This window comes from Martes martes (assembly GCF_963455335.1).
Source record: "Martes martes genome assembly, chromosome: 6".
NCBI lineage: Eukaryota > Metazoa > Chordata > Mammalia > Carnivora > Mustelidae > Martes > Martes martes.
In genome coordinates this window covers 21,612,527-21,638,257 of record NC_137893.1, presented here as the reverse complement: position 1 = coordinate 21,638,257, position 25,731 = coordinate 21,612,527, and the positions used below count along the sequence as shown (strand labels likewise).

The following is a 25,731-nucleotide window of genomic DNA, read 5'->3' as shown; positions in this document are numbered from 1 at the left end:
GCGTTTACTCGTACATCAGCAAAGGCACGAACAGAATTAAAGTGCCTTCTAATCCGACCCTTAGCAACATGTGAGTCACGGACAAAATATTGAGTTTTAATGCGCGGCTTCTTTCGCCTTGGGGGAAACGCACTTTAGAGAATGGCCAAGTACCTCAGCAATCGCGGTGAACTGCACAGGATCAAAACCACCACGCCATCCGAGCAGTGGCCACCGCCCCCGCCGAACCCCGCCAACCCTTCTTAAGGATCCACCCATGTTCTCTGCTAATCAGTTGTTTAACGCAGCGCGGCGCAGCCTTCCCTCGCTCCCTTCCCGTTCTCCCCACCCATTCCACATTCGACCCCAGGTTTCTAAACCCCAACCGGACCACACAGCGCCGTCTCCCGCCTAGGGGACAGCGCGAACCCGAACCGCAGCGCGGCGAGTATCTCCCCGCGCTCCTGGCAGGCGGGCCGCCAGCCAGCCGCAACTCGCGGTTGTTGATTGACATGCGGCAGCAGCAATGAGTCTCAGGGGCGGGATGCTGCGTCACTTCCTGGCCTTTCGGGGGAGACGGAGTATATAAATGCGGTGCTCACGCAGCGCTCTCGCTTCCACAGTATGGCCGGCGACATTAGCTAGCGCTCGCTCTACTCTCTCTAACGGGGAAACAGCGGACTACAAGAGACTGAACTGTATCTGCCTCTATTTCCAACAGACTCACGTTCAACTTTCGCTCACAAAAAAAGCCGGGAAAATTTTATTAATCCTTTTTTTTAAAAAAAGTTAATATAAAATTATAGCAAAAAAAAAAAAAAGGAACCTGAACTTTAGTAACACAGCTGGAACAATCCGCAGCGGCGGCGGCAGCGGCGGGAGAAGAGATTTAATTTAGTTGATTTTCTGTGGTTGTTGGTTGTTCGCTAGTCTCACGGTGATGGAAGCTGCACATTTTTTCGAAGGGACCGAGAAGCTTCTGGAGGTTTGGTTCTCCAGGCAGCAGCCCGACGCAAACCAAGGATCTGGAGATCTTCGCACCATCCCCAGGTGGGTGCTGGGGGCTGTCGTCGCCTCGAAGGCATCAGCCACGGGCGGGGGGCGGGGGCCGGGTGCCCGCAGCCTTCAGGTGGGGGCACGTCCCCGGGTGGGGCTCGTTTCGGGGGCTCTGGTGGGGCTGCGATGTTATGGGGGGGGGCCCGGCTGCGTCCACGCGGGGCACGAGCCGGCTCCTCCCGTCGCCGTTGCTGAGCCGGGCGCTGCCCGGGGGGAGGGGAGGAGGCCGGCGCGCCTCGTGCTCAGGTAACGTCCCCCGCGCGGCGTGCGGGGCCGCGGGCGGCGCCGCTCGGGGTGGTTTGTGGGCCCGCGCCGTCGGGCTTTCCCCTCCGGAGTTGGCGGTCCAGGGCCCGGGTTGGGGACGTCTTGGGGCCGCGCGGGCTGCCTCCCGGCAGGTGTGGCTCCGCAGGCTTAGTCAGGCGCTAATTTGGGCGTGCCCGTCTCGGGGAGCGAGGAGGGAGGGAGTGAGTCCGAAGCCGGGCTGGTTCTCCCCTAGTGCTGCGGGAGGAGGGGGCTCCCCCGCTCTCGGACCGAGGGTCTGGCGCGCAGGCCTGCCTCCCTCCCGCGGTCCGCGCTGGCTGCATGTGGCGCCCGGGCGGAGGGGATTGGGCGGGAGCAGTGTCGCAGTGTCTGGGCCCCACCGCCGCCCTAACGTGCTCTGCACCAAATCCTTTTCTGGGCGGCCCCGGGAGACGGCCGCGGAGCCCACTGAGGCTTGCCCCGGAGACTCTTGACCTTGGGTGTGTAACCTGTTAACAGCGTCGGCGGGTTCCGGGCGAGGTGCGGGGTGCTGGAAGGTTTGACTGCATTTACGGGCTAGAGGCCCGTCTGAGCCAGGACATAATACCTTTAGTGCCTAAGCCTGCGAAGGAATCTGGGGCCCCGGCCTCCCACCCCGGGCGGTCACGCGAGAGAGCTTGGCTGATCGCACAGAAAAGGAGAGGTCTTCTGGTGGTTTGGAGAAAGCCGAGCGCAGATAAAAGCGCAGCCGGTTGCGAAGGTGCTGGGCCTTTCGTCGCGGCGCTCACACCGCTATCCACCGCTTGCCTTTCCGCGCACAAGTGCGGCGAGTGTGGCAGTGTCGCGGAGGAACCGGCGCGGCTGCCTCATTGAGGCGACGACCAATGAGCTCGTGGGCCCGAGCAAGAGCCTGGCCCCAGGGTGTGGGCCAATGGGCGTTTCAGGAATGTAGGCTGCGCTTGCCGCCGTCCCTGACAAAAAGCAACTGGAGAAGGGAATCCAGGCGGACACGTGCTGCCGGGACTTTTAAGGCAGTCTATCTTGAGGGATTCTCCTGCTGGAAAGCGTCCTGTTTGCTAAAATGTGACAGGGCTCATTTTTCAGGCTTTGTGCGACGCATAAAATGTCTAACGTAGCCCTTTACTACGTGCCAGGCTGAGCTTTAAACACTTAATATTATAGGAAGCAGTTACTTACAAAAACGGGGAAGCTTAGTATTTCCTCCATTTCACAAAGAGGAGAATTCGCTGGTCGTGGTGGTGTTTTGCGTCTGATTAAACAATTGTGATTAGATAATCCTGTCAATGAAGACGACTTACTAGTGTGTAAGTCTTATAAGGTGTATAACAAACTGTTTTGCTCTGGCTCTTCAAATGTTTGGAAGCTTAAATTTGTAAGCTCGCATTCTTAATAAAGAGGGGTTTTCCTCCCTCCAAGTGCTTGGGCAAAAATGCCAGAATTTAAGCTTGGGCTTTTCTGGTTAAATTCGGAGTCAAGGATCGGGGAAAAAGGCTTATAAAAGGTAGCTTGTTTTCTTTAAAGGTTTGAGAACCACTTTTCCTTTGTACTTTGGGCAGCTGAAATTGTTTTGCTTCCTCAATGTAGCTTTTAAAATGACGGCAAAAGTTAAACCTTAAAGGACAGAATATTGTTTGTGATTTAGTGCCACAACCTCTTATGGACATTATTCATTAAGTCAGATTTGGGAGTTTATGTCACATTTCAGCTGTTGGAGTTAGAGCAAGTAAGAACTGAAAAATCTGTTCCATTTAGCTGAAGTCCATTGGCATCCTTGGTAGGAACTTTTCTCTGTGACCTGTCAAGCAAGGATGTACAGGTTAGGTTATTTACAAGGAGGTAAAAAATAACGTGGAAAATAGTAGATGCTAGGTAAATCATCTAAAATTAACGGCCTGGCCAGGGGAATCATTGGCCTCTGGTCTCTTGAGTTGGGAGTTGCAGGGCCCAGAGGAGGATTATGATCTAGTAAGTAAAGCATAATGAGATGGTTAAGTACGTTGCCATATAATATCTAAGTTTTAATTCAGACAGCATTTAATAACTAGCTGTTTGATGTCTCCTCATCTCTAAAATGAAGATAATAATGGCGTACTTCTCCTTGTATGGTCTTCTGTAAGGATTAAGTGGGTTAATATACGTACAATACTTAAGAAACTGACACATGGTAACCACTCTATAAGTATTACTATCATCTTTGGGGGCAGTTGTTTGGTTTGCCTTTAAAGACCACCTGCCCCCAACTCCCCGCACTTTTTTTTTTTTTTTTTAAGATTTTATTTACGAGAGAGAGAAAGCACGTGCAAGGCGGCAGGGGTGGGAGGGTTGTTCAGGAGAGAGTGAAGTGGACTCCTGGCTGAGCAAGGAGCCTGGCATGGGGCTCAATCCCAGGACCCTGAGATCCTGACCAAAGCTGAAGGCAGACGTTTAACCGACTGAGCCACCCAGGCGCCCCTCCTTTTCTCCTTTTTTTAAGCAAACAGGCTGTTAATACAAGTATGTTGCTATGAACAAGTATGCTCATAATAGCATGAACACTAATATGTCATTTAGTATACCATATTGTGTGAGCAGTTATGTATGCATTTCTGTTACGTACACACCTAGGAGTAGAATTGTTGAGTCATAAGCTGTGCATATATATATATCCAGCATGAGGGTGCTAGTTGCTCCATATCTTCATCCAACACTTGGTATTATCTTTTTAATTTTAGCTATTGTGGGTGTATAATAGTATATACTTCCCATTGGACTAATAGAGTTGAGCATCCTTTCATATCTTTATTCGCCATTTGGGTATCTTTTGTGAAATGCTGCCTGGTTTTTTTTTGGAATGCCTTTTCAGTTTGTAGGAGTTCTTAATATATTGCGGATTAATTCTAATATGTGTATTACAGATATCTTTCACCCTCAGTGGCTTCCCCTTTCACTCTATTAGTGATATCTTTAGAAACAGAAGTGCATAGGTTTTGTTTTGTTTGGGGGGGGCGGTTAAGATTTTACTTATGTATTTGAGAGAGAGCATGAGCAGTGGTGAGGGGCAGTGAGGGAGAAACGGACTCACCACTGAGCAGAGAGCCTGAAATGGACCTTGATTCTGGGACCCAGGGATAGTGACCCGAGCTGAAGGCAGGGGCTTAACCAACTGAGCACCCCAGAATTGCATAGTTTTAATGTAATCCAACTTAGCAGTATTTTTCCTTTAATGGTTAGCAGGGTTTTTATGGTTTTTTTTGTTGTTGTTTCGGTTTTTTTGTTTTGTTTTTGTTTCGTTTTTTAATTTTTTTAAGTTACCTATATAGGCAGCATAGGGCTTGAACTTGATCAAGAGTCTCCTGCTCTACCAACTGAGCCAGCCAGCTGCCTCTGGTTAGCAGTTTTGTATCCTATTTAAGATATCTTTGCTCATTTTAGATTAATGAACATGTTCTTTTTTCCTCCTAAATTTCGTTTTGCTTTTCATATTTAGATCTGCACTCCATCTGGAATTTTATTTTTAATGCAGTATGAGGGAATACAGTGCACTTGAAGCAAAATTGGCTCATCTTTCCAAGCTTTAACTCCTAAGTCGATCTGGAACTTATCTGTTAAACGTTTCCCACTCCTGTAGGCCATTTAGTGGAATTTACCTTACTTGTAATCTGAACAAATTACAGAACACTGAGAATCTTTTTTACTAACTTCTCAAGGGAGACAAAGTGTACGTTGTATAGTTGTTGTTGTTTTGAGAGAGTACGAGAGGGGACAGAGGGACAGAGGGAGAATTTTTTTTTTTTTAAGGTTTAATTTATTTATTTGGGTAAGAGGGAGAGGGAAGGCAGACCCCCCCACCAAGTACAGAGCACAATGCAGGGCTCAATCCCCAGGACCATGAGACCACGACCTGAACTGAAGTCAGATGCTTAACCCACTGAGCCACCCAGGGGCCTTGGGGAGAGAGAATATGAAGCAGGCTCCATATGCAGGCCGGATCTTACAACCCTGAAATCATGACCTGAGCTGAAATCGAGAGTCAGTCAGTTAACCAGCCAAGCCACCCAGCCGCCCCTTCTTGTTCTTGGGTTGTGAAATAAGCCCACATTGGGCTCTAAAAAATAAAAATAAATTTTAAAAAATGGAAAATCAGGACGCCTGGGTGGCTCAGTTGGTTAAGCGGCTGCCTTCGGCTCAGGTCATGATCCCAGCGTCCTGGGATGGAGTCCCACATCGGGCTCCTTGCTCCACAGGGAGCCTGCTTCTCCCTCTACCACTCTGTCTGCCTGTGCTCACTCTCTCTCTCTCTGACAAATAAATAAATAAAATCTTTAAAAAATAAAAAATGGAAAATCTTCTGTGGCTCAGGTTGAAGAATACTGGTTAACAATATGTTGAAGAAAAAGCTACAGTCCAGTGTATCCATATGAATAAAGGAATAGATGATAATGTTCCAAAATTATTTCACACATTACTTGAATTTGAATGTGAAAGGAAGGGGTGGTATATTAGGTTTAACCTGCAGTTTTTCAGATTTCAAAAGGATATGAACAGAAATCAGTGATCATATATATTAAAAGGTCTTAGGGTTGTTGGACCAAACAAAAGCCTTTTATGTTATAGGAAATGGCATCTGTGGGGAGGAAATCTGTTAGAAAATAAGAAATTTTCCTGAGAAGAAAGATTTTTGGTTTTGAATTCATAGCTCTGAGGGGCTATTCATAGTAATGAGGTACATTCAGATGGGAAATTGTAGTGGAGGTGAAGAGAATAAATATTAACTGTGGGAAGGTTAGAGGTGTATTATTTGCACACTTATGTGAAACCATGAAAACTGGAATCTATATATAGTGTTCATGTTGGAGAAGACATTTAGGATTAGTGGGATGTTTTGGCTGTTTTTCTCCTGCAAGTTTTGTGAGCTAAAATTTAATTTTTAGTAAAGGAGTGGGGGCAGTTGGAAAGATTGTAAATTACACTTCAACATTAACTTTCCCAGAACTCCTGCCTTGCTTAACCACATCATTGCACAGTATCAGTGATTTTACATGAAGAAATTTACAACCCATTGTCAAGAAACCTTTTAGTGTAAATGGTTGGGTTTTGTTTTTTTTTTTGTAAATGTTTTGAAGTTAGAAATCTTCATATTGAATTAAGCTTCCTTACATTCTTAACAAAAGTTTCAAAAAAGTTTGAACTGCTATACCAAAGCACTCATTTTAAAGAAGTATGCATTGAAAGTAATAATCAACTGAATGTAGCAGTGTTTATACTAATAGTGATTAAAATTTTAAAGCTTGAGATAGAGAATTTAATATTGGAATTAAAATTAGCAGTGTATTTTTAGTTGATTTCTTTGAATAAAAGGGGAAGGTATTTTTCTAGATATCTGAACTGCCCTAATTCAGGGGAAGGTATACTCAGAATTTAACTTCTGGTCAGTCTAGGCTTTGCTGAAGAATGATGTCCTATTTTAGGATGCCTTTTGACGGAAGGACTAATACTTTGGGTAGGATACGAATGTAGTGTGGTAAGGGGAAAGCCTCTAAAACAGACAGATCAGGCTGTTACCTAAGGTCACACACAGCTCATGGAAACTTCATGTAGTTGTGTGACTTTGGGGTAAATTACTTGGTAACCCTGAAACCAGTTTTTATTCGCATGGAAGCCTTTCAAATGCAAATTTCTGGGCACCATTTGCAGCATGTCTGACCTACTGGATCTGACCTACTGACCTACTGGTATGTTCTACCAAGGATCCAACTCATCGGGTGATGAGAGTGATTACTCTCACAGATTTTTTCCACCTGCCAGCAGCATTGTTCCCATAGACTTTTACTTTGTAAAACTGTGATTTGAAAGAATCTGAGCACTGGAACTCCTGGGTGGCTCAGTTGATCATGATCCTGGAGTTGTGGGATCCCAGAAGCAGCCTGCTTCTCCTGCCGGCTGCTTACCCTGCTTGTGCGCGCAGGCTCAAATAAATAAATAAATAAAATCTTTTTAAAAAAAAAAAAGACAACATTTTTAACCATTTTTAAATGAGTAGTATTCTAAGTATAGTCACATTGCTGTGCAACAGGTCTCTGGAACTTTTTCATCTTACAAAACTGAAACTATACCCATTAATTGCCCCTTTCCTCTTCCCCGAGTCCTTGGCAACCGTCTTCCTTTAGGATTTTGACTGCTTTATTAGATACTTCATAGGACTGTGAGTACCTCATAAATGGAATCATACAGTCAGTATTTGTCCTTCCATGGCTGGCTTATTTCATGTAGCTTATTTCAAGGTTCTCAAGATTCATCCATGTTGTATGTATATATAACATTTTATTTATCTAGTAATCCTTTGGTAGACATTTAGGTTGCTTCCATCTCCTGACAGTTATGAACAACAACACGGGTGTGCAAATACCTCTTCCAGACCTTGTTTTGAATTCTTTTGGATGTGTACCCAAGTGGAATTGCTGGATCGGTCATAGGGTAGATCGGTCTTCAAGGTTTTGAGGAATGTCCATACTGTTTTCTGTAATAGCTTTACTATTTGATACTTTCACCAGTGATGCACAGATGTTAAAATTTCTCCACATCTTTGCCAAAACTTATATTTTTAATAGTAGACATCCTAATGGATGTGAGGTGTTATTTCATGGTTTTGATTGGCATTTCTCTTAACTGTGTGATGTTGAGCATCTTTACATTATGCTTGTTGGCCGTTTTTAGAAAACTGTCTATTCAAGTCCTTTGTCAGTTTTTTAATGGGATTAATTTATTTAGTTACTTATTTTAAGATTTTTAAGTAACCTCTGTAACCAACGTGGGGCTCGAACTCACAACCCAATTTTAAGAGTCCCACACTCCCACCTACTGAACTAGCCATGTGCCCTATTGAGTTATTTGTTTTTGCTCTTGGGGAAGTTCCTTAAATATTCTGGATATTTACCTTTTATCGCCTGTATGATTGGCAAGTATTTTCTCCTTTTAGTACTTTCCTGTGATGTGCAAAAGTTAAGTTTGGTGTAGTGTAGTTCCTTTTGTCTGCTCTTGTCCTTTTGGCTGTGCTTTTTTGTGTCCTATCCAAGAAAGCATTGGCAGATCCAGTGTCCTGAAGCTTTCCCCTATGTCCTAGGTCAGTCTTAATTTTGGTCTTTAATGTATTAATTATTTTTTGTAGATGGTGTAAGGTAAGGATACAACCTCATTCATTTGTGTAGACATCCAGTTTTCTTACCACTGTTCGGTGGCTCCCTACCTCCCCGCCCCCCTCCAATTTTGTACTCGTGGCACCTTTATTGAAGGTCATTTGTCCATTTTGGGTTTTGTTGAATCAGATGACCTAGAAGTCTGTCATCTTAGTTGTATCTTTTCCCTTGTAAATGCTCCAACTTAACTATGTTTTTATTAAACCACAGATTCTTTAAGAAAACTTCAAATATACTATACTGTTAATGTTTTGCTTTCTGGCATGGTGACCTGGTATTATTCAGTCCATGTACTGTTGGTGGTAAAGAGCATCCTATTTTGGAGAGGGGGATACTTAACCATAATTTGGGTGTGGCTATGATCCCATAAAGCTTTATTTGCAAAAGGAGGCTTATTTTCCTGAAAAAAATGTGATAAAATAATAAGCTGAAATTCTCTGTTTTTTATGTTGGTTTTTCAACTTTCTCTTTGTATACATGTATAGCATTGTATTGGCTTTCTTGGTTTTCTCTCACATCTTGCCCCTTGATTTATTCTTTTTTCGAGCCTATTGGTTCTCCTGATGCTGTCTTTTTGGTTGATCATTCAGCTATGTTTTAAGGTGTTTTAAAGCAGCTGCGTTCTTTCATACTATGACTTCAAAAAAATACTAGAGGATTTTTTTTTTAAGGTGAGGAAGAGTTTGGTTGCAAAATTTATTAACTAATGGTGAATGAGTGCAGGAGCATTTTGTTTTCCCTCAAGATGGAATAAGCACACTGCTGTCTCTTGGATTTACTAAAAACCTTGGGCAGAATGCATGGGACAGCTGAGGACTTTGAAAAGTAAATGTTGGCAGGTGAATTGAAGGAAACCATAACTCAAAATACCACTGAAACAACTGTGATTGCCCATTTCTTCCCCCTGCCCCCTCTTTGGTTATCTCTTGGGGTCATCTGAAAAGCTGCCAGAAGCTGGTAACTGCACACTAGTTTCAGACAAAAGTCGTTCCAGGAGAGGTCCTCTTTTTCTGGTCTACAGAGAAGGAAGGGGGGCTGGCTCCTTTGGGTCAGAGAGAGTAGGGAACATCCCTTTTTTGTTTTTGTATTGCTTTGCTGTGTGTGTGTGTGTGTGTGTGTGTGTTCTGCCCACAGCACAGGCAGCCCTGTAACAGTTGTGGTGGCCAGACAGATGCCTAACACTCTGGGTGTGGGAGGGGGAACCGCTTTTTGACCAGAAGCACTGTGGTCCCAAGAGTGAAGAGCATCATGGATATTCCTACTGCTCTTTGCCCTTTTTGTAGCCCAAGTTACAGATAGTCACAGGCAGCCTACTGCAGGGGGACAAACTAAAGCCTTGGGTTTCTAGCCAGAGGACCCAAGAATTGGGCCCACCCCACCCCAAACCAGAAATTGTCAGCAGGATTATGGGAAGGAGAGAGGTGAAGTGATCCCATAAAGATGTATATAAACACCACTGAGCTGCTCCTGTATAGATCTTGTCATAAACAGTATATCAAAAGCTTTTGAAAACTGATAGGTCACCTTGCAGTCCCAGTCTGGCCAGTGGGTGACACAAAAGCAGGACAGATCTGAATACCATGGCAAAGGCTTTTGTGACTAAACTGGAACCATAACATAACCCAGAGAAGCTGGATAAAAAACTTGAAGACTGAACCTAAGCATTCCAACTGCCTTCTAAAACTTTTAAAAATCAACATGCTTCTCGGGATTTAAACAAGATTTAAAATTATATAACATGATCAAAATTTTCAGGATGCAATCATAAATTGCTCAATTTATGAATGAGAAGTTTTCAGCATCCCTCAAAGGAAAAGGACAACCTCAAGGTGATTGTAGGTAAAGCTTTACAAACAGCTGTCATAACCATTCTATAAGAAGAGTGAACACTCTTAAAAGGAAAAGACAAAGTCTTAGAGAAATAGAAGATGGAACAGGAAAATAATTACTGAAATAAAAAGTTTCCTGGGCAGGCTCTACTAGATTGGAGATGACAGAAGAGTGAGTGAACTTGAAGATATATCAGTAGGAATTATCCATTCTGAACATTTTGAACACAGAAAAAAGATTGGGGGCAGCAAATAGTCCCACAGGTCCCAAACAGTAAAGGAGCATGTAACAGTTTTAGATTTAAAAATTTTAAGGCTATATGGGGCGCCTGACTGGCTCGGTCAGAGCATGCGACTTTTGATCTTGGTTGTGCGTTCAAGCCCCAGAAATTACTTTTAAAAATAACAAAAAACAAAAGTTTTAAGGCTGTTCGTTACTTCCCAAATGTCCGTAAGATTTAATCAGAATAATTGCCAGATTCAGCAAATACTTACTTGAGGACCTCTTTTTAACTGGGCTAGGCACTGCAGATAAAAACAATAAAACACAAACTCCCTAACTATATGGAATGACTCTTGTGGGATTTGCATGAATACCAAAATAGCCACACAAATAAAATGCTTTGGCAAGTGAGTATTAAAATCTTTTCATGAAAAGATCCTTGGTGGGAATAGTGAGGTGACTTGAGCTAGAAGAAGGGTGCTGAGGACAGGTTGTAGGTAGGGTGAAATCCATTCAGGCAGTACCCAGAACAAAGTATATGTGTTGTCTCTTTCACTCTTGTTTGGCTTAATTTGGGTGAATAAATTTATGGTGCCCTGTTTCTAGGGAGAAAACGGTTGGTGGAAAAGCCCCATGTGACTGAAATACAGGAAATGGGGATAGAGGTAGTTACCTGTATATTCATCAGTGTGTGTGTTCTGTATTTCCACTGTTCTTCTGATTGTCTTTATATTATAAAATTTGTCTGAGTCAGATGAAAAGGGGGATGCCAAGAGATCTGACGATTAGATAATAATTTATTCTTTGGGAGTACAAAAAGATCTCACTGAAGTGAGGGGACCAGGTACTGTTGAAGAGTAGAGTGACTATACTGAAAACAAAGAATAAAAGCTTATAATGAGTGAGGTCCTTAGCTCTTTACCCTCTTTTGCCTACCAGAAATCTTAATGTTCTCTAGGCAAGAGAATGGAATGTTTGGATAATCTGACCTGCCCAGGAAAGAACTTTTAAAAAAAAGAAGATAGTGATAAGGAGGGAGTTCCCCAGTACCCTGTATAGAGGCCCACAGTAAACAAGCCCCGTCCATGTGTATGGACTTTTTGACGAGCTAAGTCTTAGTACCCTAATCTTGGCCAAGAATCACTGAAAAGAAATGTTGAAAGGAAACAGTTGGGGGAACATCTGAGGATAAATTAATGCATAGAAAACCAAAACAAATGAAAAAGCAAAACAGCTTTTAAATCCAGAGGAAAAGTTCAAGAAAGAAGAAGTTACAGAGCATTACTAAAAGTCTTAATATACTATTGTTAACACTGCTGTATGAGTGAAAGTTAAGAGAATAAAATCGCAAGAGTTCTCTTAGTGGGAAGGTTTTCTTTTATTGCTTGCTTTTTAAAAAAGATTTTATTTATTTATTTGACAGAGATCACAAGTAGGCAGAGAAGCAGGCAGGGGGGCAGGAAGCAGGCTTCCTGCTGAAGCAGAGAGCCCTATGCGGGGCTGGGCTGGATGCGCTGGATGCGGGGCTCAGTCCCAGGACCTTGGGATCATGACCTGAGCCGAAGACAGAGGCTTTAACCCCCTGAGCCACCCAGGCACCCCTTTGCTTTCTTTTTTTATTGTAGATGTGAGATGAAGGATCCTAACTAAACTTTCTGTGGTAATCATTTCACAAATGTGTAAGTCAAACCATTGTGCTATGTACCTTAAGCTTAGAGTGACGTATGTCAGTTATAAAACGGGGTGAAGGAGTCTGCATCAATAGTGAATATAACTGAGGAGGTCGTGTTTCCAGTGGGTGGAAGAGAATATTTGCAAGAGTGCTGAATTCTAGTGAAAAGTTATTACAGGGACGCCTGGGTGGCTCAGTTGGTTAAGCGGCTGCCTTCGGCTCGGGTCATGATCCCAGCGTCCTGGGATCGAGTCCCATATCGGGCTCCTTGCTCGGCGGGGAGCCTGCTTCTCCCTCTGCCTCTGCCTACCACTCTGTCTGCCTGTGCTCGCTCACTCTCTCTCTAACAAATAAATAAATTTAAAAAAAAAAAAAATTAAAAAAAAAAAAAAGTTATTACATAAGATCTGAATTAGATAAGCTCTAAAGAGAGACCCCGTAATTTTATTACTTACCTACGTATCCAGTGCTTAAATTCTTTCCATCAAGTAGGTAAATTTTGTATGCATTTTGTAATTTAGTCTTTATCAGTCAGGTGAAGTAGGTTTTAATTGCCGGCCAGTATAAGGAAACCAAGCCCAGAGAAAATTAATTGCAAGAAATGTCACAAAGTTGGCCACCTGAGTGGCTCCGTCGGTTAAAGCGGCTGCCTTCAGTTCAGGTCATGATCACAGGGTCCTGGGATGGAGCCCCCCTCCTCAGGCTCCCTGCTCAGTGGGGAACCTGCTTCTCCCTTTCCCTTTCCTGTTCCCCTGGCTTTGCTCTCCCTCTCACTCTCTGTCAAATAAATAGCATCTTTAAAAAAAAAAAAGGTCACAAAGCAGAAAAGCAATAGCTTCTTTTAGGGCCCCATTATTCCTTTTTTTCATTAAAGATATTATTTGTGAAATTGAAATACGGTGGGTTCTGAAATGTTCATACATCAGTGAGTCTTAGAAATAGGAAAGGCCAAGCTATTACATGACCACCTACAATAAGAGGATTAAAATAATCAGTGTTGCTCAGAACTGCTTCTTAATTGTAACTTTTTTTCTTCCTAAACAACAAATTGTACAATTTAAAAAACTTGAAACAGGGCGCCTGGGTGGCTCAGTCATTAAATCTCTGCCTTCAGCTCAGGTCATGTTCTGGGGTCCTGGGATCAAACCCTGCATCGGGCTCCCTGTTTGGCAGGAAGCCTGCTTCTCCTCCCACTCCCCCTGCTTGTGTTCCCTCTCTAGCTGTGTCTCTATCAGGTAAATAAATAAAATCTTTTTAAAAATTTTTGAAACAAACTGCCAAGATATGGCCCACTCTATTGTGTATTTTTTTCTTTTAAAGATTTTATTTATTTGAGAGAGAATGAGATAGAGAGGCTGAGAGGGGGGAGGGTCAGAGGAAGAAGTAGACTTCCAGCAGAGCAAGGAGCCCAGTGTTGGACTAGATCCTCAGACTCCAGGATCATACCTGAGCTAAGGCAATCGCCCAACCAGCTGAGCCACCCAGGCACCCCAAATGTGTATTTTTTTTCTTTAACATAAACAGTTGCTGGCACCTTTTTAAAAGAGAGCTAGATATTAGCTCTCTTTTAAAAATTGCTTGACAGGGGCTTTTGGGTGGTTCAGTCAGTTAAGTGTGTGACTCTTGATTTTTGGCTCAGGTAATGATCTCTGGGTTGTGAGATCAAGCCCTATGTCGGGCTCCACGCTCAGTGGGGAGTCTGCTTGAAATCATTCTCATTCTTTCTCCCCCCTCGCCTTCCACTTTCCATTTCTTAAAAGTAAAAATAAATCTAAATCTTTTTTTAGGTTTTACTTATTTGACAGCACAAGCAGGGGGAGCTAGGGCTCAATCCCAGGATCCTGGAATTACAACCTGAGCCAAAGGCAGATTCTTAACTGACTGAACCACCCAGGTGCCCCAAAAATAAAAATAAATTTTAAAAACTCCTTGGTAAAGTTTTAGGCAAATAGGCTCTATAATCATTAGCAAGCCTAGGGCACCTGGTTGGTTTAAGTGATTGCCTTCAGCACAGGTCATGATCCTGGAGTCCCAGGATCAGTCCCGCATTGTGCTCCTTCGTAGCTCATCAGGGAGTCTGCTTCTCCCTCTGACCTACCCACCCCCCTTCATGTGCACTTGCGCATACACTCTCTCTCAAATAAATAAATAAAATCTTGAAATCATTAGCAAGCCTAACTAATCTAAGGTTTTTCAGGTAGATCTCAGTACTGTTCAATTTAACCAATTTACCCAACATAGGAATTATGGCCTTCTGTGTTTAGTCATATAATTTCTTTTAGAAAATGATGAAACAGGCACAAAATGCTAGCAGGATTGACTGGTACTATGCTTGTGGGGTTTTGTTTTTGTTTCTGTTTTTTTTTTTTTTTTTTAAGATTTTATTTTTTTAAGTTACCTTTTATACCCAACATGGGGCTTGAATTCACAGCCCTGAGATAGTGTTGCATGCTCTACTGGCTGAGCCAGCCAGGTGTCCCTGTGCTTGATTTTTAATACAAAAGAATATTTGATAGACCAAAAAAGACTCATTTTGACTTACTTCTTCACTTGCTTGTTGGTGAAAGGTAATGATTGTCCTTGGTTTGTGGGCTTAAATTGCCTCTGTGCATGGCTTATTCATTTCGTCATTTGTTTTTTCTTAGTAAATTGCAAGTACCTTAAAATTTCCAGTTTTCCAGTTTGCTCTCTGTTAGTTGGTGGATATGTCAATATAGGTAGGCTTTTGAAATAAAATTAAATGTTACCCGGAAGCTGGAACAAGAATGTGACAACAAATATAAAATACAGGGTGTAAATTGTGTTAGAACACCAAATTGTAAAAGCTTTACAATTTTTATTCAAGTAGACAAGTACTGTTATGACTTAATCATCTTTTTTGTTGTTGAATAATAGATCTGAGTGGGACATTCTTCTGAAGGATGTGCAATGTTCAATCATAAGTGTGACAAAAACTGACAAGCAGGAAGCTTATGTACTCAGGTAAGTCCTGCCAAAACAGGTGTTAGCGACCTGATTTCAGTCTGAATCATACTTTGCATGGAATAGCAAATTGTTCTTCTGGATCCTAGTACTATAATCATTTTACCTTACTTTGAGAAATAATGGTATAAAACAAAATGTTCAGTTTAAATGTCTGCAGTATATAGGAGAAGGAAGCCATTCAACATGTTTATAGGTACAAAGCTAATTTATCTAATAAAAACATTGGGGTTTTTTGTTTGCTTGTTTTATTTTTTATGTGAAAGGGAGTACACAAGCAAGGGGGTGGGGGCAGAGGCAGAGGCAGAGGGAGAGGGAGAAGCAGACTCCCCTCGCTAATCAGGGAGCCTGTCGCAGGGCTACATCCCAGGACCCTGAGATCATGACCTGAGCTGAAGGCAGACACTTAACCAATGGAGCCACCCAGGCACCCCAGTAAAAACATTTGTTTCTTATACATATTATAATGGACCTTGCTAACATGGTTGCATAAAGTGCCTGGTTAATTACTAAGCTTATGATGTGCCAGGCCCTAGGAATATAATGTTGAGTAAAAACAAATTTCTTTCCTCATGGAGTTTATTATCTAGTAAAAGAAGTAATGAAATGTTTACAGAAATACTTGTGAGAGTCCATGCTACAAGCTGAAGTAAAGTATGACTTCAGTAAATAATAATGCTAAGATAGGTGAGGTGAGGAGGAAAGTTTAGTAGTAGAAGAGGGTTTGTGTAATGAACTAGTATGTTTTATGCCTAATACAAGGCCTTTCTGTGGGTTCCGGAACCTTAAATTTGGAATTCTGTATAATAGAGAAGAATACGATAGTGCCTTTCTTTGCTTCCTTCAGATCTTCACATTTAAAACTAATAGCCAAATTTTACATTGTAAATAATCTAATAATAGATTAATTGCATCTCAGTAATACATAAACATCATTATAACCTTGTGACTTTTTCCAAATGCAGTGAGAGTAGCATGTTTGTCTCCAAGAGACGTTTCATTTTGAAGACATGTGGTACCACCCTCTTGCTGAAAGCACTGGTTCCCCTGTTGAAACTTGCTAGGGATTACAGTGGGTTCGATTCAATTCAAGTAAGTAATCGAATATCTAATCTTTTTTTTTCCCCTCTAGGCAAACGTTAGGGCTCTGTGATATGCATATGCCTAGTAAATAAATTTGTATATTTACTGCTTAGTTGTGGTGGGTAATCACTGACTCTCCAAACTAAATGTACACATGTTCTCAAATTATTGCTTCCATTCCTGTTTAAAAGCTCAGAGCTTAAATAACTGCTCCAGAAATAATTAATGTACCTTGTTTCTACAGTTGTTGTGACCATCATGAGTAGATTGGTATTTTTTTAGTTTCCAGAAACTCACAGATGTGATCTGCATTCTTAATGCTTTCTTGAGATTCTTCTCCACAGCTTAAAGTTGCTCTGTGTAACACACTCTCATGGATGTTGGTCTGGAACCTTGCTCTGATGCAGTGGCCTTCATGTTTTGTTTATTGGCCCCCAAAAGACCACTTACCTTTTAAACATATTAAAGGGAAAATATGTTAAATTTCATTGGAGGAAATATTTATAGATTTGATTTTGGTACACATGTGCAAAAAATTGTTGACTAGGAAAGGTGATAGAATCCTACGTATAAAGTTATTTGTCTTTTTCAGAGCTTCTTTTATTCTCGTAAGAATTTCATGAAGCCGTCTCACCAAGGGTACCCACACCGGAATTTCCAGGAAGAAATAGAGTTTCTTAATGCAATTTTCCCAAGTGAGTTTAAATAGAATTGAAACCCATTTCCTTAGAAGGTCTGTCCTTTCAGAGATCTTTTTATATATGTGAAAGCATGTGAATGCAAATATGGTGGGTTATAGTTAAGATAAAATATCAGTAAAGATTATAAATTTTAGAATGTGCATGCACAACAGGTCATTGGTTTTGAAAAGATGATCACTTGCCGGAGGGAGAGAGCATCTTTGTCTAGCCAGTTGCTCTAATTTATATCTTAGCGGTTTGTTCCCTTCATCCAGAACAATGCATAGTGTCTTCATACACTCGTGCTAAGATGCTGGTCCATGTTAAGAAACTCTGGCCTGGCATTCTATTCAGGAATTGAGCTGGCTTAAAAATGATCAACACAGTGAGATCATAGTGTCTCTTCAAACAAATGGGCAAAATTTTCTTCCATTTACTAAGCTTTTATTTATAGACCTTCTCTTTTTGAGCTTCAAGGTCAGGGAACTAAAGGTTATCTAATCTAACACCCTTATATCCTAGATGTGGCTGAAAACCTAGGATGATTTTACTAACTTCTCACGAAACCACTGATGGGCAGGATTTAAGATTTCCGTCCCCTCCTCCCTCACAGGCATGGAAAAGAAAGTCCGATTTTTATCCTATTCTTACCTACTAGTAAGATATACAAGGCTGTGTCAGTGATGAGTATAATTTAGTATAAATATCTCCCAGTTAATTTACTGTGTTGAGTGAGGCTTTGGAACAAAAATATGGAAAGAATGTATTACATAAAATTACTTGTACTTACTTGGGAATGTAGATAAATGGGTGATCAAATTCCATTTCCTTAATGGAGTTTTAGGGGAGAGTGAGCCATAGTTTTCTCAGCACTCAGACTAACGCACTAGCTGAAGTATGTCTTTGAATGACAGTAAAATAAATAGTCTAGTGAACTATTTTTTTAAGGGATGACAGAGGGCATCCTGCCTACTTGTGAACTCACTTCCCTTCACTGATAACATTTCTGATAGGAGGCAAGCACTATCACCCTAACCATTAGAAGGGTGGGGGCAAAGCTATTCTACCAAATGGAGCTGTTAAATTACTTTTCATTCTCTCCCTCAACAGATGGAGCAGCATATTGTATGGGACGTATGAATTCTGACTGTTGGTATGTTGGACACAGTTTTATGGATTTTTTTTTTGTCTCTATAGAATTTATTTTAAATTGCTGTTTGTCCTTTTTAGAAACTACCTTTTACTTCTACATAGGTACTTGTATACTTTGGATTTCCCAGAGACTCGGGTAATCAGTCAGCCAGATCAAACCCTGGAAATTCTGATGAGTGAGCTTGACCCAGCAGTTATGGACCAGTTCTACATGAAAGATGGTGTTACTGCAAAGGATGTCACTCGTGTAAGCAGTTTCAAGAATAATTCTGGATCCTTACTGGGGACTAAATATTTTAACTCATTCTCATTTTTCAAATTTTTCAAATTTCACATTTTCAAATTCACTCTTTCCTTTCCCAGGAGAGTGGAATTCGTGACCTGATACCAGGTTCTGTCATTGATGCCACACTTTTCAATCCTTGTGGGTATTCGATGAATGGAATGAAATCGGATGTAAGTGATATTTTTCTTAATAATTATTAAATATTCAATAGTATCCATTCCATTATTAACATAAAACTGTTTCTTTAAGGGAACTTATTGGACTATTCACATCACTCCAGAACCAGAATTTTCTTATGTTAGCTTTGAAACAAACTTAAGTCAGACCTCCTATGATGACCTGATCAGGAAAGTTGTGGAAGTCTTCAAGCCAGGAAAATTTGTGACTACCCTGTTTGTAAATCAGGTAATTTGTTTTATTTTTGACAATAAAATCTTTCAGGAAATAAGGATAGTCATGTTATAAAATGTATTCTAAGATGGCATATATCAGATATCTAGAAGTACTACTGTTAAGGTTACTGGTAGAGGAGATGCTTTGTATCTTTGATTAGACTTGGTCCTTACTTTATATCTAGCCCGGTTGATGGGTTCCTTCTGTCTTGTTTTCCCTGTAGATAGATGGAGAGGTCGGGGGACAACATAGGATATCTCACTCCATCCACCCATGAGACAGTTAAAATACTCAAGTGCCACAGTTTTTCTTCAGACAGTAGTCTTAAATACTTACTAAGTGACTGTTTTGTTTGAAAATATTTGTTCAGATTGGAAACACTAATGCTTTATTTAATTTTTTCCCCAGAGTTCTAAATGTCGCACAGTGCTTTCTTCACCCCAGAAGATTGACGGCTTTAAACGTCTTGATTGCCAGAGCGCTATGTTCAATGATTACAATTTTGTTTTTACCAGTTTTGCTAAGAAGCAGCAACAACAGCAGAGTTGATTAATAAAAATGAAGAAAAAACGCAAAAAGAGAACACACATAGAAGGAGGTGGTGGCTGCTTTTTAGATATTGATATCGGGGGCCATGCTTTCCATAACCACCACCTTGTAGCTGCAGAAAGCCCTAGATGTAATGATAGTGTAATCATTTTGAATTGTATGCATTATTATATCAAGGAGTTAGATATCTTGCATGAATGCTCTCTTCTGTGTTTAGGTATCCTATGCCACTCTTGCTGTGAAATTGAAGTGCATGTAGAAAAAAACTTTTACTATATGAAACTTTACAACACTTGTGAAAACAATTCAATTTGGTTTATGCACAGTGTAATATTTCTCCAGGTATCATCCAAAATTCCCCACAGACAAGGCTTTCGTCCTCATTAGGTGTTGGCCTCAGCCTAATCATCTGGGACTGTTCTATTAAATTGCTGCCAGGATTTTACATCCAGTTACCTCCACTTTCTAGAACATATTCTCTACTAATATTACTGAAACCAGTTTCTATTTCATACAGATGTTTTTTTGCAACAGCGATTAAAGTTTATCTTCCACGAGTCAAGTCCTCTTAAGAAAATGATTGCAGTTTTCCATTTTGTGTCTTACTATTTTAACATTATTGCTTCCTGTACCTGTACTTCCTTTAATTGATTTTGTTCTCATCATGGTGTCTTGCCTCCTAAACACCCCCCCCCCCAATAAAGCAATACACTGTTACACTGTGGGTTTATACTAATCTTATACCCGGGAGGGGGAAGGGAGAGTGGACCCTGGGCTTAATTTTCTTTTTAAAGTCAAGAGAGTTTGGCCTCCTTTTATACTGACATGGGCTCTTTTGAGAGAGAGTGACAAAAATATACCTGTTGATGAGCAAGGAAGACACATACATTTATATTTGAGTCTACTGGCTGAACTGTTCCAGAAACTATGCCATTCTGTGTTCCCATTAAATGAGATTAGCTTCTCATGAGTACCATGCGTTTAGTAACTTGCTAATAAGTAGTTGTATAATTTTACCACTGAAGTTTATTAGCAAGGAAATTAAGAATAAAGGTTGTATTTACAGGATTTAATAAGTCAGTTCAGATGATTCACCTAAACTTTTACTTTAGTAGCTATCTCCAGTCATCTTCATTCATAATATACCATAAACTTTGGTTGAAAATGGAGTCTGTCCTTGTCCTCTTGTGACTTAAAGTTCTTGGACTTTGTAATGCATTATGATAGTGTTCTGACTTGAACTGTTTCTCTTCCTGGTGTTGCTTTCACCATGATTTCATAGCATCAGGTGAAACTTCCCAGAATGAGAACTGTTCAGGTAATTCAGACATACACAATGAAGCAGAATGCTGTCCATAAGACAAAATTCCAAACTGGTCAATGGGAAATGACTAGAAATACAGGCTTTGAGGAGTTGGCATCTTTTAGCTATATTTGCAAATACGAGATTTAAGCAGCTGAGAAAACAGTGAAGTTGATTAAATTTTTTATATTCTTGTCCTCACAAAAATTTTTTTGATTCTTTCTGGATTGATGCAGTGATGTTTTTGTTCCTTCTGTATTTATAAATGAAACACTTTTTTTAGTGTTTCTAAACATAAAATCTACTTGGTTTGAAATCAAGTGGTTGGAACACAAATTTTGACTTTTATTTTAAGCATGTTAATTCGAAGTTTCATTGAAGAAACTTTCAGTCAGTGGATCAGTTTGATTCTGTAATTAGCACACGGTACCTGATGTTTTGGTACTGTTTTGAGGACCAATGCTCAAAGTGGATTTTGTTCTTGAACAGTGTCCCAGTAGATTTGATGACATTTGTTGGCTTGAGGTCTGATTTTTTTTCTCCTAATAGATTTCTATCTAATGTTGAAAAACTGCACAAATTTGTATGGAATAAAGCCTAGAAAAATTAAAACTATAGATTAAATAGTAATTGAAATTAATCCTAGTGTGTATGATAGAAGAGGGAATATTTTGGTGCCATTATTTCTCTCTTCATGGTGTTGGACTTAAATCAGTTGAAATGTATTTCTGTACCACAATTTAAGCTTCAATAAAAGTTTGCTTAATTCATTGTCCAGTGACATTAAGAAAATTTTCTGTTGATGTCTAGTATTTGGTCATGTATACTATTTACTATTTAAAAAATATATCTAGTTTTTGTGATTTGAGGAAATTTATATTTGATGGTTATTTTCTAACATTTGGGAGAGTAATCATGAAGACATAAGATCTTTAAGCTCCTGGGAGAATAATTTATACTCAGATTAAGCATTTTTGTTAGGGGTTTCATAACTGAAGCTTAAAAGAAATAGCTGGGTTCTATATGTATACTGGATATCAAAGAGTAGGAAGGGTAAGTAGTAAGACTAAGAAAGTGTGTTTGTGAGTTGGGGGTTAAACCAAAAGTTTGGAGGTAAAGTGTTTCAGGCTTTATTGTGGAATAGACGTGTACTGGTGGCAGCGGAGAGGAACAAGTTGTAAACATACTTTATTTCATTCACCGGTATTTCTGTTAACTAGAACAGAGTTAAAACCTTGATCATTTTTGCTATGTTAGGTACATATCTCATTTATTTGGCAAAATTTTGGTTAAATTTCATGGTCTACAATAATCTGAAAGTCAGAATCTTACAAAAATGTATACTCAGATCTTTCCCAGAAAAAGCAGATTAGAGAATATTTTCTATGATGTGAGTGAAAAAGGATGGGTCCTAGAAAAGTAAAATGTTGTCACATAGTATAATACCGTCAACACCAGGTTCTTTTACAGGAACAGTTAAGTGACGAGATTCAGACACCTGAGTCTCAGATGCGGTACACTATGAAAGGACCTTACTTTCATTGTCCTGGCCAAATAACTCCCAATTCCTGACTCCCCACCTTCAGACTGGAGGTTTTCTCTCCCCCCACCCTCTTTTTCTTGTTAAAATGGAAAACTGTTCTTTGGAGTCTATCCTTTCTACTGTGAGAGATTTTGTAACTGAGCTCTGCAGGGATTAGCTAGGACCTGAGAAAATAGATGAGATTTGTAATTAAACTTTTCATTTGGAGAGTATTTAAACAAAATAGGACATTTAATCTTCATATCCTACCTTAAACTGTCCTCAGTTATGCTCTGTTAGATCCATCTATCTACATCTTTTTTAGGGAAGATTTACAAAGTTGAATATGCAAATCTTAACTACAGTTCCAGAGAATGGATATTTTTCTTAGTGCACAGCCATATTGGGACAGAAGTCTAATTCAGCAACTCAGTCTACTTCCACCCCCTAGCTAACTGCTTTTCCAATTTTTTTCACCATAGCATGGGGTCCCACTGGGGACCCTGCCCCACTCAAACTTTATATTAATTGAATCAAGGTATATACTCAAGAGCTTTTCATTGGATAAGAGGTTTTTGAGAGGTTAAACCCTGTATTCCTTTTGCCAAGTAGGAGCTGTTGTGTATGAGTGTACTATAGTGCGTTTATCCATTCTGTTAAACATTTTAGTGGTTTCCAGTTTTTGGAAAACATGAATAAAGCTGCTATGAACATCTGCATACAAGTGTTTTTGTGGCTTCTGGATGTGTAGTGGTACCTTGTGTTATATCTGTTTCTGTGAGTAATGAACATGTTCTCATATCTTTATCCACTGTTAGTGGACTTTGAAAGTGTTTTGTATGTTTAAATTAGGTTGGCTGTTTGCACACAAGTTCCTTATTTAGTGTTCTGCAGATGTTTTCTAGTCTTCTGTCTCTTCATTTTCCGAATAGCTACCTGATGAGTAGAAGTTCTTAATCTCAAGTCTTGATTTACCAACATTTTTAATGGATCTTTTCCTGTCAATAAATCTACCTAGTCTCACATTGTGGTAGTGGTGGTATTTTCTTGGGAAAGCCTCAATTTTTGGCTTTCACGTCTGTCATCCCTCTCCGGTTTCTGTGTGTGCGGTGAGGTAGGGAATGAAGTTTGTTTTCACCCATGTGATTGTGTGGTTACTCTGGCACCATTGTACTGTTCCCATTGAATTACGTTTGGTGCCTTTTAAATTCATTTGACCAGTTCTTGACTGCTTTGACTATTTCATGGTTACCTGTATTTCTGTGTAAATACTAAAACAAGCCTGTCAGGGTTTTTTTGGTTTGTTTTGGCCAGCTCTACACCTGAGGTGGGACTCAAACTCACAACCCCCAAGATCATGAGTCCCATCTTCTACCAACTGGACCAGTCAGGTACCCTTCAGTTTCCATTATTAAAGAGCTTGGGTGGCACAGTCTTTTGAGCATCTGACTCTTGGTTTTGGCTCTGGTCATAATCGGGGCAGTGAGATCAAGCCCATGTCAGGCTCCAGGCTGATAACAAAGTCTGCTGGAGTTTCTCCCTGGTGCTCTGCCGCTCTCCCCCAATAAATATTTTAGAAATAAAGAACCTGATGATATCATTAGGATTGGATAGAATCCATTATAATTTTCTCAAATGTTTTGTGTGCTGTTCTGTATGATTTGATGAACTCAAGTATTTTAGGTTCACTGATGCTAGTGTCAATTGAATTTTCTTTCCAGTTGCTAACTTGTAGACAATTTATAATTTTTAAAGTCTTCTTATAGGACCTTGCTGAGCTCTTTAGAATACACTGTTTAGGACCTCTAATACCTGTTTAATATAGGTGGTCAGAGCAGACCGGAGCAGAATTCAGGAAGGTACTCTTCAGCGTAGTGCAAGTAGGCATTTAAGAGGGTACATCCTGGGTGGTTGGGGGATGGACATTGGGGAGGGTATGTGCTGTGGTGAGTGCTGTGAAATGTGTAAGCCTGACAATTCACAGACCTGTACCCCTGGGGCAAATAATACATTATATGTTAATAATTTTTAAAAGGGTACATCCTTTCCTTTTGTTCAATGAGGGTTTGGCTTGCTTGAGTCTTACCCTGGTCTCCTATTAAAGTCACCTACTTGTTTCAGTTTTAGGAAGGAAACCCTGCTTATTCCATCAGGAATGTTTGCTGTTGGTTTCTATGTATAGATACCTTTTACAAAGTTTCCTGTTTATAGTTTGCTCATCTTCTCAGGAATGGGTGATGTATTTTATCAGACATCCTCTTCCTCTTTCGGCACACATGAAATGATCCTGTCTTTATCTTCAATATTCCTATTCTTGGGGGAGTTTAGTAATAGAACTCTATGAAACACTATGCCCAAGGTTTCACAAGTAGAAATAAGCATTCAGATCCACTTCCTCCCACCCCCGGCCTTTTTTAAAAGTAGGCTCCACACCCAACGTGGGGCTCAAACTCAACCTAGAAGTCGAGTCAGTCTACTGACTGAGCCAGCTAGGCACCCCTTCTGACTCATTAATCACTGTGTGGTCTCAACTAAGTCTTTTTAATAAAATGTTTCCTTTTCACAGCTGCCCTAAAAGTTGGGAATTCATTCAGTTATCTCACCGTCTTTATTTACAACTCAGTTCCCCACCCTTAATAGCACATTTGCCTATTTACTGGTCATCTTCAGCATTTGGTAGTAAGAAGTTGAGGTGAACCCTGGAAGTTAAAGCATTCATTAACCCCTTGATGTTCTTGACCCTGGTTCTCTGAAGTAGTTTTCTGGTACCTCATCTGTCTGACCAGCCTGATCATTTTGCAGGGATTCAAAGCCTGCAAGATGAGGTGAAATAATGAAATCTTAACACTGGCAAGGCTTTCTGAAAATAACACTAATTCAATGATGGTAGTCTGAATAATAGTTCCTAAGGAGAATAATCTGACAGTCTATTTTCAGTTTTGAGGAAATTTTTCAAAAAATGTGTTTATAGTCCTACAAAATTGCATGTAAAAACAACCTGGATGTCAAAAATTAGAGTGCTGGTTTGTTCATTTGGACATGTCTACGTGACTGCGTTAAATTTTTTAAGGGATGCCTGGGTGGCTTAGTTAAGCAACTGTCTTGGTTTTGGCTCAGGTAGTGATCTCAGGATCCTGAGATAGATGGGCTCACCAGGGAGTCCGCTTGGGATTCTCTCCCTCTGCCCCTCCCACCTGCTCATTCTTGAAATAAATCTTTAAATAAAAATATGTTCACTGTACAAGTAAAACTGATGTTCAGCCAAAAATTTAGAGTATGAATTAAAAGTTGGCCATAATGCTAGATGCTGAGAATATACAAATAAATGAACCATCATCCTCTCCCGCCCCCCCCACCCCCTTGAGGTCTCATTCTCATAGAGGAAATAGATGCGTAAATAGAGGTATGATGCAAGAGCATAGAACAGAGTCTGCCCCTTCCCTGAGAAGGTTGGGAAAGATTTAGTAGAAATCTTAACCTTTTTCCCAGTTGTGGGAATTACCAAAAAGCAAGGACAGATCTTTGAGAGAGGGTGAATTGGTCTAGAAATCGCAATAATCTGCATGGAGGAGCTGAATGGGCAGAGGAG

At 40.6% G+C, this 25,731-nt stretch overlaps 1 protein-coding gene across 1 annotated transcript; it reads left to right on the top strand.

Moving 5' to 3' along the window:
- The first annotated feature begins 590 nt into the window (after window positions 1–590).
- On the top strand, window positions 591–21,393 carry AMD1 (adenosylmethionine decarboxylase 1). The gene is made up of 9 exons (XM_080805543.1): window positions 591–1,029; window positions 15,088–15,174; window positions 16,140–16,266; window positions 16,850–16,952; window positions 18,048–18,090; window positions 18,192–18,336; window positions 18,453–18,545; window positions 18,625–18,780; window positions 19,177–21,393. The coding sequence occupies exons 1-9, from the start codon at window positions 920–922 to the stop codon at window positions 19,315–19,317; spliced, it is 1,005 nt and encodes a 334-aa protein (XP_080661669.1). The 5' UTR covers window positions 591–919; the 3' UTR covers window positions 19,318–21,393.
- The last annotated feature ends 4,338 nt before the right edge of the window (window positions 21,394–25,731 follow it).